Source organism: Clytia hemisphaerica, unplaced genomic scaffold (genome assembly GCF_902728285.1).
Source record: "Clytia hemisphaerica strain Z4C2 unplaced genomic scaffold, Clytia hemisphaerica genome assembly, whole genome shotgun sequence".
Taxonomy (NCBI): Eukaryota; Metazoa; Cnidaria; class Hydrozoa; order Leptothecata; family Clytiidae; genus Clytia; species Clytia hemisphaerica.
In genome coordinates this window covers 615,049-628,821 of record NW_027103806.1, presented here as the reverse complement: position 1 = coordinate 628,821, position 13,773 = coordinate 615,049, and the positions used below count along the sequence as shown (strand labels likewise).

The window sequence follows — 13,773 nt, the reverse complement described above, 5'->3', positions numbered from 1 at the left end:
TTGCTTTAAATAATATATCTTAGACTAAAACACCCCTGTACCATAGACACGATGGGAACCCAACCATTTAAAAATCTGTATCATCCGCCATTTTGAAAATTAATCTGAACTTTAACTTAAGTTGGGAAATCACACCCCCAATGCCAATAACACATATATTTGAGAATCCCTAAATTACTTTAATGGGATAAATTTTCGCGGGGATTAAATTTCGCGGTTGAGCTCATCCGCGAAATTTTAAGATTTCGCGGGGATTAATTTTCGCGGATGCCACTATTGGGGGGCAATATTTTCTCGATTTTATGACTTTTACTGTCAAATCATGCATATTGGTTGTTGAAATACACATTATTTGCGCCTCTTTGATGCAAGTAACCACTCAAATAGTATTTATTTGACATATTTTGAGTTTTGTTTAGAAATATTTCGCGGATGGGCCTTTCTCAAATTTCCAATGGGACTTATTTTCGCGGATGACACCCAAATCCGCGAAATCCGCGAAAATTAATCCCCGCGAAAATTTATCCCATTAAAGTACTATCCATTAGCAATCAAACTCAGCATAAGATGCCTAATCTCTACTTAACTCTTATTTTTTTCCGTTGGTTTTAAAGTTCTCATCGGATCACTGGGACAGGGGTGTACTTAAAGACAGAGACACCCAGACACTTAACAATAGAAAAATAATATGGGTACCATTTTAAAAATTCACCTATTTAAAATTTACGAAATAATACTCTAGAAACAATTATCACAAATAAATTAATCTTCAAAAACCTGTTCGACGGAATATTTATGTAAAACCATTTCGACCGTCTCTGCGACCAAACACGGAACAATTGATGACGCCTTCTTGGAGTATTGGCAAACTTTACTTAAAAACTGCAAAATTAACTAGCATAGCAGCGCCTTGTGCTACTTTAATCGGTCAATTTTTCACGAGGTTTAATTTTTCGGTTTCAAAACAATTTTGGCTTTCTTGTGAAAATAAATCTAGTGATATCACATGAGATCGCTGACTCGCTAAAGTAAGTTCACGCAAAAATTTTGAAAACATATTTTTGGCGTGCATTTGCAATTTTTTATGAAAAACTGCGTTTTCATCTGATTTTTTGGCTGATCCGCAAAATCAGATAAATTCTTTAAAATCTTTAAAATCTTTAAAATTTCGCGATTTTTTTGCCTCGCGAAATCAAATCTCGTATAAAAAATAAATCCAATTAAAGTAATCAATTATAATTGGGATAATTGAATTCAATTAGCTTTCATGATATCGAAGCAGAAGTTGATGCCATGACATGCTGGAGGGCGATTTCAAAATTAAAACTATTGGATGATTTTTCAATGCCTTTTTGGGATGATTAAATTCGAATTTCCCATACAGTAGCTCGATAGCTGAATGAACATGCAAATGGTCAATTTCAAGGTATATTTCTATCTGACAAATGCAGAAACCATCAAATTTCTGGACAAAAGATGATGAAGCCATTTTACACCTTGAATACCCATACTGCTTGCAAAGTCCAGAAAATACTTCCTTTTATCAAAATTTCTTGTCCGCAGAATAAGTATTGCTGGTCAATAATCTGAAATACATAGTCAACACCCATTTGAAACGGTTTTTGCATCTTATTACCCATAATGCAATGCAGGACCCATAACAAACTTTTGTGTACCAATGCAAAGCAGAATATGAAAATTTCGAGTCTGCAGAAATTAGTTTTCTGGATCAATCTACAATACATATAGTCTACACCATTTGAAACGGTTTTTGAGTCTTATACCCAAAATGCAATGAGGGACCTCAAAATTCACATATCCGTTTACTTATCATAGGGATGGGGGTATTCTGAGTCCCACCAATTCAAATATTGAACATCAAAAGCTGGATCTATCAGTAACACATTGGCCTGGCTATCATGATACGGTCCATAGGGTCTGTATTCGTGGAAAAACAACCGGACTTTGTGACTTTTCATGTTCGATGATAGTCCAATACTGATGTTAGTTAGACACATCCCAAAAATGGTAGGGGGTACCTCCATGTATGAAGGGGCTGTCACCTGGAGGATGCTACACGTCCTGTCTGGATTTTGATGTATCAGTTCCGTAGTATTTAGAGTTCCTGACAATGCTCTCCGGTTGAAACGATTTTTTGTGACTTTTATAAGTTTGATGTGAAGTCGCCATACGTAGAGACTGGGATTTTTAGCTGAGACCATTTTTTGCCACCAATGAGTTTCGACTAATTTGTCACGTGATATATCATTAGGAGCGTCCGCCATCGGAACGCGCTGTACATTATCACCTACGAATGGTTTGTACGCGAAAAACAGTGAGCGCACGACGCGCGTTTTTAGACCAACGTTCGTGTTTATGGCATTTGGTTTCAGGTGACTTGGTAGCTCTTTGAAGTCTCGAATGTTTCTAAATAAAAGAATATGAAATTACAGAAATCAATCAATCAATCAATCAAACGCTTTAACTGAGAAACAACACTGGTTAATCATATTGTGGGTGGGTTAGCTTCTTATAGCAGGTCTTATTCCACTTATAGTGAAGCAATCACAGCGCAACCTGGTAGCGGGAGAATCGTGACTTACCCACTAATAGACCTTTTCTTAAATTACGTCACAAACAACGCTTACCTCGTTTTCAAAATATTGCTATGGTAATTGATTTCCAAAAGAGTTAATAAGAAGTTAACCATATTCAAAAATTAACAATTGAGTTGAAGACTGAAGGGCTGAGCTGTATTTACAGTATAGAGGGTCAGATCACATATTGCACCTCCGAGAATCTAAGCCACTGCTCTAAATCTCAAGCATAAAGTCGAATTAAAAATCAACTTTAACAAATACCTTTCGTCTGATAATAGTTTTTTGTGAAGCCAAAGAAAAACGGTATAGGTAAAACTATGAGACAGCGTTTTGTTTTATAGGAGAATTAAATGCTACTGTCGGGTTACTATTAATCGTCCCACGCTAATAAATATTTTGAAAACTTTCAACCCAGGACATTCTTATTTTAACGACCCCCCTCCCCGATCAAATCTACCTGCTTATTCCAAACCACTTGTCTCTTAGAAACATGAGAGTAATACATGTTTTTTTTTATAAGCATACAAAAATCCGAAAACAGGGTCAGAGATGCTTAGTTCGAAAGCTTAATAAGGCTGAAAAATGCTTGAGGGGATGCTTAAATCTAAAGCATAAATTTAGGGAAATACTGAAAATCCGTGAAATTCCAGCCAAAAAAAAAATTCTTTTGTAGGCTCAAGCAATGCTTTGCCATATGCTTAATTTTTCCCCATATCTGAGCCTAGATATGCTTATAAGTGCAATGCTTATAAAAAAAAACATGTAAACGCCTCCCCAGCTAGCGTATAAATATTTGGAAAATTTCCATTCAGAAAATTCTTATTTCAACCCGGCTTTAAAGCAATTAATTTTCGAAAGAATTCCTACCGTCACCATCCTATTGATACCCACGTCTATTATAAGTATCTGCGAGTAACGTTATGAATCAATACCTTTTATACAGTTCCAACCAAAACTTTCTAGTACACGTGACTTTATACGCATCTCTACAAATCAATGTGAATGTTTTGACACATTCCGGTTTGACGTGTCGACCAATCAGGAACCAGAGATCCGTCGGATAAACAATACGTTTATTGTTCTCATTATGATAACATTCGATCTCGTATTCGATTCGCTGTTTTTGTAAACGTTTTCGTTCAGCTTTTGTTAGACGTTTCGTTGGGTTTTGTGTTGCTTCCTGTGGTGTTATATTTTGACCTAGGAAAAGAGTTTTAAAATACCAAAGGAAAAACTGAACAAATCACATTGGGTGTTTTAAAGTGCATTTCACACCTTGCAGGAAATTCACGATCCAAGGTGTTAAATGTACTTTTCTCAGCCGGGTGATTACGCAAGGATTAAATTTCGCAGATTTCGCGAAGTTCGGTGTTGGTTGAAGCCTTCGGATGTGCTTAGCTTTTAGAATTTTAAGCCTAAAGATATTCTTAACGTTTTTACTATTTTGTGAGTGTTTTGCTGATGTTTCGGCCATCGAAGTTCTTATATAGTTAGTTCTTAGAAAAAAAATGTGTAACTTACCGATAATATGTGAATGTCCTACACAGAAAGTTGAGCTTCGCGGTTCATCTGCTGTTCTATGTCCTGTTTTTAATGACTTCTTTTTCGATTTTTTTGTCATTCCTTTTTTTAGTTTGTTATCTTTTGCTAAAAAATAAGAATAATTTGTGCTATCTTAAAGGAAGAAATAATATTGATAGGAAGTTTTTTTCGGAGGGAATTGAAATTGGCGGGTGGTGAAAAAATAGATTTAAGGTAAAACACACCAAATCCGTAAAAATGTCTTTCCGAAAAACATTTCTTCCTTCAGTACAGAAAGTCCATAAAAAAAGGAAATAGAAATTGGTATCAAGAAAAATCTTATGCAAAATCAATGTTGAAGATTACCTGTAAGATTTAGAGTTTTCTTTTTTTTTAAATGAAAACCCTGTATTTATTGGACAATGACTTCAAACATGTTTAACTAACTCAGGATAGAACAAACTTATAGAGAACTTTTACTGTGGTGAACATTATAATTTAAATTTCAAAAAAAGATTCTACAAAAATTACAAAAAATACTATTTTAATTGTTTAATAAATTAGAAAATTCGTATAAGAACACTGTGTTTGTGTGGATATGGAATATATAAAAATTCTTAATTGATAAAAAATATTCTGTGCAATCTATTCTAAATTTTCAATAAATAATATACTTTTGTTATACAACTACATTTAAGAAATGCAATAATTACATAAATCAACGAGAAACTATTAACAATCCAAAAATGGATTTAATTAACTTTAAATTTTGCAAGTAGAACAAAGGAATCATCTAAGGCTCAACCCCGGGGCAACTAGGTTTGCGAGATGAAAAGTATGATTGAGCCAAAGTTCGAAAATCAACCCTTAGAGAGACTAGATTTCAAAAATGTTGTCCATTTTTGGACGTTTTAACTACCCTTTAGAGAAACTATTTCCCCAAAACTTCAGCCAAAGACAAATAAAAAAAAACTCCCTTTTAGATAAAAAGAAACATTTCCTCCCTACTCTCGGGTACCTAATAGCCGGGGGGGTTGGAATAAGCAGGGGGGTTGGAAAAAATTTCAAAATTTAATAAGCGGGGGGGTTGGAATAAAAATGTCCTGGGTGGAAAATGTTTGAAAATAAGGCTAATACAGCAGAATTAAGACAAAAAAGGGAACTTTCAAAAACATTTTCCCAAAAATTAATAAGCGGGGGGGTTGGAATAAGAATGTCCTGGGTGGAAAATTTTCGAAAAATTAATTAGCGGGGGGGGGACGGCTATTAGGTACCCGAGAGTACTAGAGAACCTTTAATACAGTGTGTCTCGAAAAAAGCGGATGAATATTTACATAAGGTAAAAGCCTCATGGTTTATGCTAAACTTGTATACTTAATCTTTCAATCTCCAAAACCTATTCAATCATCTTTGGAATCGAATATCTATTGATATTGAACAGAATTTTAATCTTATTTCAATTTTTTAAGCCCAGTTTAGATAATGAGTTTTGAGGATTTTACTTTACGTAAAATTTTGTCCACTTTCTTGGCACACACAGTATGATGCCAAACTGGATGATTTGAGAATTATAAAGCAATTACCATTCAAATAGCATTGTGAAGCTTTTCCTAAAAGGAAAAAACGATGGAATGTCAATGAATGAAATATCAAAAAGAGAATGACTTTTTTTGCGAATTGAGAATTTATAAAATTTCACGATTACTAAATTTGGCAAATCTTTTTCATATATTGTTTTATCTCCTAGGGATATAGACCGAAATTTGGATTCTAAATTTTTTGCCAGAACTAATAACAGAAAATCGCAAAAATGAACCCATACATCACTTAAATGGGATGAACTTTCGTAGGGATTAAATTAATAGTCCCAACCGCGAAATCAAAAAAATTCGCGGGGACTTAATTTCGCGGGTAGCACTATTGGGTGGCAATATTTTCACGATTTTGTGACTTTTACTGTCAAATCATGCATGTTGGTTTTTGAAATACACATTATTTGCGCCTCTTTGATGCAAGTAACCATTCAAATAGTATTTATTTGACATATTTTGAGTTTTGTTTAGAAATATTTCGCGGATCAGGCCCTTCCAAATTTCCATTGGAGCTTAATTTCGCAGATTTTCGCGAATGACACCCAAATCCGCGAAATCGGCGAAATTTAATCCCCGCGAAAGTTTATCCCATTAAAGTATACAACCCTGTCTCGCTTAACTGGCAATACATTTTTTGCTAGTGGAAGGAGCTATATACATATAAAGGATATGAAACTTGAAAAAGACACACGAGCGTCGAAATAACGCTTACAAAAATTATAATCTTATAAAAAATATGAGATACTCTTGCTTTTTATGAGTGGTAATTATAAATTTTACTGATAACAAATAAAAATCCAGTCGGATTCAGCTTTTATTTTTCCAATTTATACTTTGTGTATTTTTGGTTTTGACAAATTCTACAAGTTGGCAGGATCCTACCAGATTTTGAGATGAGGTAACATCAGGACTATGACGCGAGAATGACTTGAGGAAAACCAAAACAGAAATATTTTTGAGGTAAAGTATACTAAAACAGCGAGTCAAAGAACTAAAGAAAAAGAAAACTTACTATTTTCCACTTCAATATTTTGAGCCAATCATCCTTCTCAGTAGGTGTACTTGCATAAATTAAAAAAGTGCGACCAGGCATGACAACCCTGAAAAAAAATAATATCTCAATCAAGTTTTGTAAAAAGTATTTTTCTAATACAGTGGAGTCTCCATAACTCGAACTTCTATCTTTAATTTGTATCTTTAATTCGAACAATTTTTCTATTCCCTTTAGGTGAAAAATCCTTATAAACCTTCCTCGAAATTTCCTTAAAGCCAGATTGACATTATGTTTTCCGTCATTAAGTCTGAATCGCTGCTTCAAAAACGCTGAGCTTACATAAAGATTGCAGTTATTCAACCAATCATCAAAACAAAAGATAGCGCGTGACGTATTTGTTCGATCAACACTGCAATGTCTTCACTCTAATATAACATTTTAATGGCCTGAGAGTTTACAATGTTTTGACTGCAAAGTGTCGAATAAGAATTGGAATGAATTGTCTGCGTTATTAATGGAGCTGTGGAATGTTTTTGCAGAATAAGCAAACATACTCATGAATAGATATACTGGCTTTAACTTAAAAAGTTTTGTGTCCCCCATGAGTCTTTGAAAAAAAAGTTGCAACACTGAGTTCAGCTTTTCAACGCAATGGATACATTACTTTATAGTGTTATCTTTGCCACATTCAAAGTCTTGGTCAATCTCCAAACATTTATCCAAGTCTAATGTTCTTATGGGTTGAGCTTCCTGAAAAAAATGAAAAGGAAATATAAAGTAACGCACAGGGTATTCGGAAAAGGTTTGGAACAGAGTTTACTTATATAAATATCAATAAAAGTCATTATCCAATTGTACTAGACTTGGGAATTCCGACAAAAGACAAGAAACTTCTTTTTCCAATCAAAAGATATTCAATTCCAAAAAGATAGTTTTTAATAAAGGTTATCAAGAAAACTATAATGAAGTATTTGACATGAGAGAAATGATTTCTTGATTAAACCTGCACCGCTTTTTTATATTTTTATGACTTATTTTAATTATCTCATGTGTCGATATCTTATGAGTATGTCTGAGACCAACCATTGCAGTGATTTTTAGGTCCTCTAGGGTAGAATCAAAGGCTCCAGAGATATAAGAAAAATACTGGAAACATTGTAAAAGGGTGGATGTGAGAATATTTCAAGTTGTTTTTGTTGAATTGCGATAAACACAAACCCCTTTTGTCTTGTAATATCTGAATAGATTCCTCTCCAAAACGAACCAGCGCGCTTTCCAGTTCTGAAATTTTCAAATCAAAGTGAGATAAGTTTTTGGGTCTTACTTTTTATATAATATGCCTATCTATGCCTTTAAACATCACTTAAAAATATTAAAATAAGGTTACTATAAATAACATGGATACCTTTCTTCTTCCACCCTGCTTAGTAAGATATCCTTCTTTGGAATTGAGCTACAACAGAAATACAATAATCAATTCCAATACTGTAAGAAGTAAACAGTCAGACACATAATGTTTCCTTGACTGAACTTTTTTATGTCAAAGCGTGTTCATAATCTGACACCCTTTATAACATCCATGATGCTTCAAAAATCTGAATTTAGGGATTGAAATTCAGCAAACCATTCCCAGCTGACCAGATAAGAGCTAACCCAGTGGACCAGCAAGGGAAAATTTTTTTGGGTATGCTTAAATCTATCAGAATTTTTTATTTAGATGAAGAGCCCTGTGTGCTTTAAATGAGTTTTCAATGAAAAATGTTAAGGAAATGTATTGTAACTCATACTGATTCAATATGTGCATCATCAGCATGCTGGCTTGAGGGTCGATTTCCCCATTCAGCATGAACACGTATTGTATCATACTTAGTTGGCTCCTCAACATGCCGTGGATAAGGGTATCGTAACAAAATCAAAACACCTGAAAAAATGTAATGTTGTAAAACATGAAGTTATGTATAGTTTTTAACTTTCTTAACATTATTTTTATTGTAATAAAATGTTCTCAAAGTCTCAAACAATCATTTTTCATTTGAAAATCCTTCGGGTGAAACAATGAATTTTGTGTACTTGTTGACAAATAAATGAATGATTTTAATGGGTTGGTCTAAAAAGCAGGGTAGCCAATTGGGGTAGCCAATTGGGCTAGGTTGTGGGGTACCTAAATATTTTACAGACCAGAATAGAAATACCGAAAATGAATACATAGAACCACATTTTACTGACCAGGGAGCACGAATCTGATTGATACTTAGATTGATCATGTATGATTACAAAGATTAACAAAGATATAAATTACCACGTGTTAATGCACGAGGAGTAAGAAATAGAGCTTCATTATAATAGAGCTATTTCAAAAGACTTTTTGTACCTATTATAAGCTGCCATATTAAAAATTTTTGAAAGGAATTGATTGTTTGAAACATCTAAACATGATATAAATTAAACAATAGATTCAATAACAAAGGATTGTTAAGATATGACAAGATTAGAGATCATATGGCCCAAAGGCGATTCCAAAGCTATTATCATCGAATTACAGCTTCACGGGAAATAACAATTAAAAAATATAATAAAATCTAAATATTAAATATTAAAAACTGTTTTGTATATATTTTTTATTCGGGTCTGTAAATTTTCAAACGAAGCCAAGAAGGAAGACAAAATGGCGCCAGGTCTCTTGAGAAGTAACAAAGTTCAGTACCTTTGGAAAAAAGGCTATTGTGGCTGAAGTTCGAAAGGAATCTTAAATTTTATTACATGGAATCATTAACAAGATGTTGTATAGTTATTTCCACATGAAAATAGGTTTCAGATTTCAAAAGTTTAGGCAAAAAAGAGGTACCCCATAACCTAGCCCAATTGGCTACCCCATTGGCTACCCTGCTTTTTAGACCAACCCGATTTTAATCAGCTCTATTTGTTTTGTGGTATAGAGAACTTTGTACATTTATCCTTCTTCTCAATATATAAAGAAGCTTATAAAGAGTGGTTGACAAGTTATTATAGGCATCCCCACTCCCACTCCTTTTGCTGGCCGGCCGTGCAAAATTAAGCATCTAAAGAAAAAAATTGATCAAAATCCAAGTTTTTTAATCAGTAAGTTAATTTTATATACCAGTTTCTCCTCCAATCAAAGGTTTGTTCTCAAAATGAGAGACAAAATCTTCAATGTTCGAGAACTTTCCCATCCCAAAAACATATTCATTCCCATTCCATCCTATTTGAAAATGTTTGACAGAATTTGCACATTTGACAGACAGTGAGTATTCGCCTTCATGACTTGTACTGGAGCGTATAAGATAGGAGCCATCTTGTCCATTATGTAACAATAGAGCTTCAGTTTGATGTCTGTTTAAATTCGGGTGGAACCATCTACAGTATCATAAAAATACAGAAAATAAAAGTCAACACTAAGATAAATTGCTAAAACTATTTAGTATACACTCTTGCTTTGTAAGAATCAGAAAATTTCTGTTGAGACTCTGCTGCTCTTAATTTTTGCCACATATTGTCCTTATCCTTTACTAGAAAATTTGGGTTATTGCTTTTGGGGAATTTCTATTGAACAGTGAGTTTAAATCGACTCACTTTGTTGTCCGAGCAGGCCCAAGGGGTGTAAGTACTTACTTACTTAATTACCGTCTAAGTCTGTGAACACAGTCAGAGGCAGACTCCACTTCTGTTTGTTGCTTGATTGGCTAACTATTTGAAGGTAGGGGGAATAGGGAAGGGAACCACTCTTTCTTGCTACATTCCTCAACTTACCTAATGTCCAGCTTTGCGCTACAGTTGCTACACCAAGAAGATTAAAATTTAATATTTCATGAAAGTTTTTGAACACATTTCTTTTGTTGATATTATATACTGCTTTGGATGGTTTGAGATTTGGAGCTAAGAATAGCGAGTTACATCTCAAACTCATGAAAGTCACCCCCAAAAGACGATAACCTTTATTTAAAGTTTCATTATTTCCATTTAGAAAAATACTTACGGTAAATGTTCAACTTCTCCACTCATTGCAGCACTTCAGACAGAATGAGGCATTTTCATTTGGAAAAAGATTTGACTCTGTTTGAGTTATTATTACTATTCCTAAGAATTATTGTAACAAAAATATTTTTGTCGATACTTCAAAATTTAGTTTTAAGCTGGGTGTTCGATGAAGAAGAATTTGTCCATCAACAAAAGAATTCCAGTGGACACAAACATGAAGTTCTATTTCTTCAATCAGAAATTCGATTGTATCTAAGCTTAAGAATCATTAGTTCCATTCTAGCTCTTCTGTTTTCATTTCAAAATCACTCAAAAATGTAAGCATAATTTTAATAAACCGTCAAAGTAATGAAAGAAATGTAATATGATAAGCAGTGCGTCACAAAGTGCGATATTGTGATCGCACGGAAACACTTCAAAACACCAGCTTTTTTTAGTTTTGCCTTGATTACCCAAACGCTGCAATCTTGCGTAGGCTTTTAAAGCTCAAAGCTAGAACCCCCAATACGAGACATTTGGCTGACCGATAAAAAATTATCATCATTAATTTTGTCAATTGTCAGAATCGTTTACTTACTTGAAATGTGCAACTTTCGGAAGTTTAATTTTTTTTCGGTTCTGCTCCATTTAAAAAATAATGAAAATGAAAAGTTACCATTGATCCCGCAAGCAAAAAGAGGTATTCTGAAAAGTCTACGAAAATGTACAACGAATAGAAAATCTCACAAATTAATATATGCATAAAACTGACGAATTCCTTTCTTTTTTATTCTTAGGTGTCACCATCGATCCTGACTTGACAGTAAGAACAATGGAGAACCAAATTTGGCAATGCATAATTATTTCAAACGGCTGAGAAAATTTGTGTGACGTGAAAAAACGCGCGATAAACTAAGCGCTAGAAAAATGCCTACTGAAAATTGAAACTAGGAATTTGTTGAATATTTCACTGATGAAGTATCAAACATTTTGTTTATTGTATTTATTATAAATTCATAATTTTTAAATATAATTTTTTGAAAGTCAAAGGACAATCAAGGTGAATTTAAGATAATTGGGTGAATATAGACCCCTTTCATAATTTTTCAGCTTGTTTTGATTTTCTCGCTTAGTCTTCTTTTCTGTATGGTCTTTTTTAACAAAATCTGGAATAAAAGAGACAAAATTCGGAGGCAAAGTTGGAGGCATATTGCCTCTATCATCCAAATTTGTAATATATTTTAATTAGGCTAAACAAGGTAATCCAAAACATATGACATCACATGAAAGGGGTCTATTGGGCAGACGGGCGTTTTGCAAGACGAGACTGAAAGACGGGGGCGTTTTAGTATGTAATATTAATTCATCATTTTGTTATTTTTTATTTTTCGCGAATGCAAAGTGAATTTTTGTGTTTCTGAATTAAGGAAATATAATGTATTATTATCCAACGTGCGTAAATAGCGACATTTGATTGGCTTATTTACTGTCCAATATTTTCGAATATATAGCTTCCACGGAGGCTACATATTTCAAAAATTGACATCACACAACAAGTTCAATGACAATTGAGCATCTTCTTTGTGACGTTAAGTCACAAAATAACAATGAGACTTCTGTTTTGAATAAAAAGCTACCAAGAAGCCAAAAAACCATACTGTACACCCAGATGGCAGTGCATCCCGGTGGTGCACCTGTGTGTGGCGATCATAACAGTTAGGTCACCTGTATCTACTATAAATAACGTCACTCTGTATAGAACCATAGAACCTTCAATTTCAGAAAACCAGCAGCCCTTGTGACCACAGTGGTATGCATGTTTCGTAATTGGAAACATGTAGGTTTGAACCGGAGTGTATGAAATACCGTGAGATTGGGTAACTTGCATCAGTGGAGGCTATCATGCATAGCCCTGAAATAAATGACCTGGCTGGTCATTAAAATACAAAGTTAAATCAAAACAAAAATGGTAGAGTAGAGCTGCAAGCGGAGCTGCATAGTTGTATTTTAATGACCAGCCATGTCATTCATTTGAGGGCTATGCATGTTAGCCTCCACTGATGCAAGTTACCCAATCTCACGGTATATATTAAAAAGTTTTAAAAAAGTTCTCGATGCATCATGAAGATTTTGCCATAAGTCATTTTTAGAGCATTTTTACCGTTTAATTGCCAATTATTACCAGCAATGCTAAAAGGTTCAACAAAAATACCAGGTATTTATTACATGCAGTAAGATTTTGGCTGAAATACACCTTCCCATTGATTCATAAAACAGATATGCGCACACATTATTTTGATGCTTTCCGCCATTTCCATTTGGTCTCTGCCTCTGGATGTAAACAAACACGTTTTTACCTGAGGAGTTTCCTATAAGGAAAAGTTGGTTTTTGAGCTTTTCTTAAAAGTTCTGTTCATTGGAAATCCCCTCAAATTTTAGTCATTAATATGTTCTTTCTATTCATAATATCATATATACCACCTTGAAACTTTTTGCCAAAAAAGATCGCTATCAGACGTTAGGAGCTCAAAACCTACTTTCCCTATAACCCCTTGCAGGCAAAAATGCATTGGTTTACAGGTATATGTACCACAAAACCCACAGGTACCTCAAAACCAACAATTTCATTTCAGGAGTTCTGGAAAAATCTAAAATGTTTTTATCAGCATAACTTTTTAAGATTATGTTGGCATAATAGTTTCTTTATTATTTAAAAAAAAATTGAGCATTATTGATTGGGTAAAAGTTTTTTATCAAGATTTAATGCTAGAAATCTAACTTCAAAATTTGTGATTTTTTTCAAAAAATGGTCAGATAAGTCACTTGCTATTGACTAACCTATCAATCTTTCATTTTCTATTACTTCTAGGCATAACACAAATATAGGAAAAAAGTCCTAAGTGCTGTAAGCAATGTGTTTATTTTAATTGCTCTCAAAAAACTCACTTTTTTAATTGTGGGTTTTGAGGTACATATGAGAAAAATTGCAAGTTTTAGAATTTTTTGATGTTGAACACAAAAATATTTATCTATTTCTCAAACATTCTTCTGGAATACAATTTTGTGAAACATTTTCAAGAAAAACTATGCC

The 13,773-nt window shown here is 33.7% G+C and overlaps 2 protein-coding genes across 2 annotated transcripts; both read right to left on the bottom strand.

The window, feature by feature from the left end:
• Window positions 1-849: 849 nt before the first annotated feature.
• LOC136806435 (transmembrane protein 183-like) lies at window positions 850-4,240 on the bottom strand. Its single transcript, XM_067063011.1, has 3 exons — window positions 4,122-4,240; window positions 3,533-3,800; window positions 850-2,427 (listed from the first exon to the last, which is right to left on the bottom strand). The coding sequence occupies exons 1-3, from the start codon at window positions 4,219-4,221 to the stop codon at window positions 1,824-1,826; spliced, it is 972 nt and encodes a 323-aa protein (XP_066919112.1). The 5' UTR covers window positions 4,222-4,240; the 3' UTR covers window positions 850-1,823.
• Window positions 4,241-5,591: 1,351 nt separating this feature from the next.
• LOC136806434 (dual adapter for phosphotyrosine and 3-phosphotyrosine and 3-phosphoinositide-like) lies at window positions 5,592-11,687 on the bottom strand. The gene is made up of 8 exons (XM_067063010.1): window positions 10,702-11,687; window positions 9,826-10,082; window positions 8,495-8,628; window positions 8,113-8,160; window positions 7,926-7,988; window positions 7,372-7,457; window positions 6,726-6,813; window positions 5,592-5,731 (listed from the first exon to the last, which is right to left on the bottom strand). The coding sequence occupies exons 1-8, from the start codon at window positions 10,725-10,727 to the stop codon at window positions 5,708-5,710; spliced, it is 726 nt and encodes a 241-aa protein (XP_066919111.1). The 5' UTR covers window positions 10,728-11,687; the 3' UTR covers window positions 5,592-5,707.
• Between the last annotated feature and the right edge of the window lie 2,086 nt (window positions 11,688-13,773).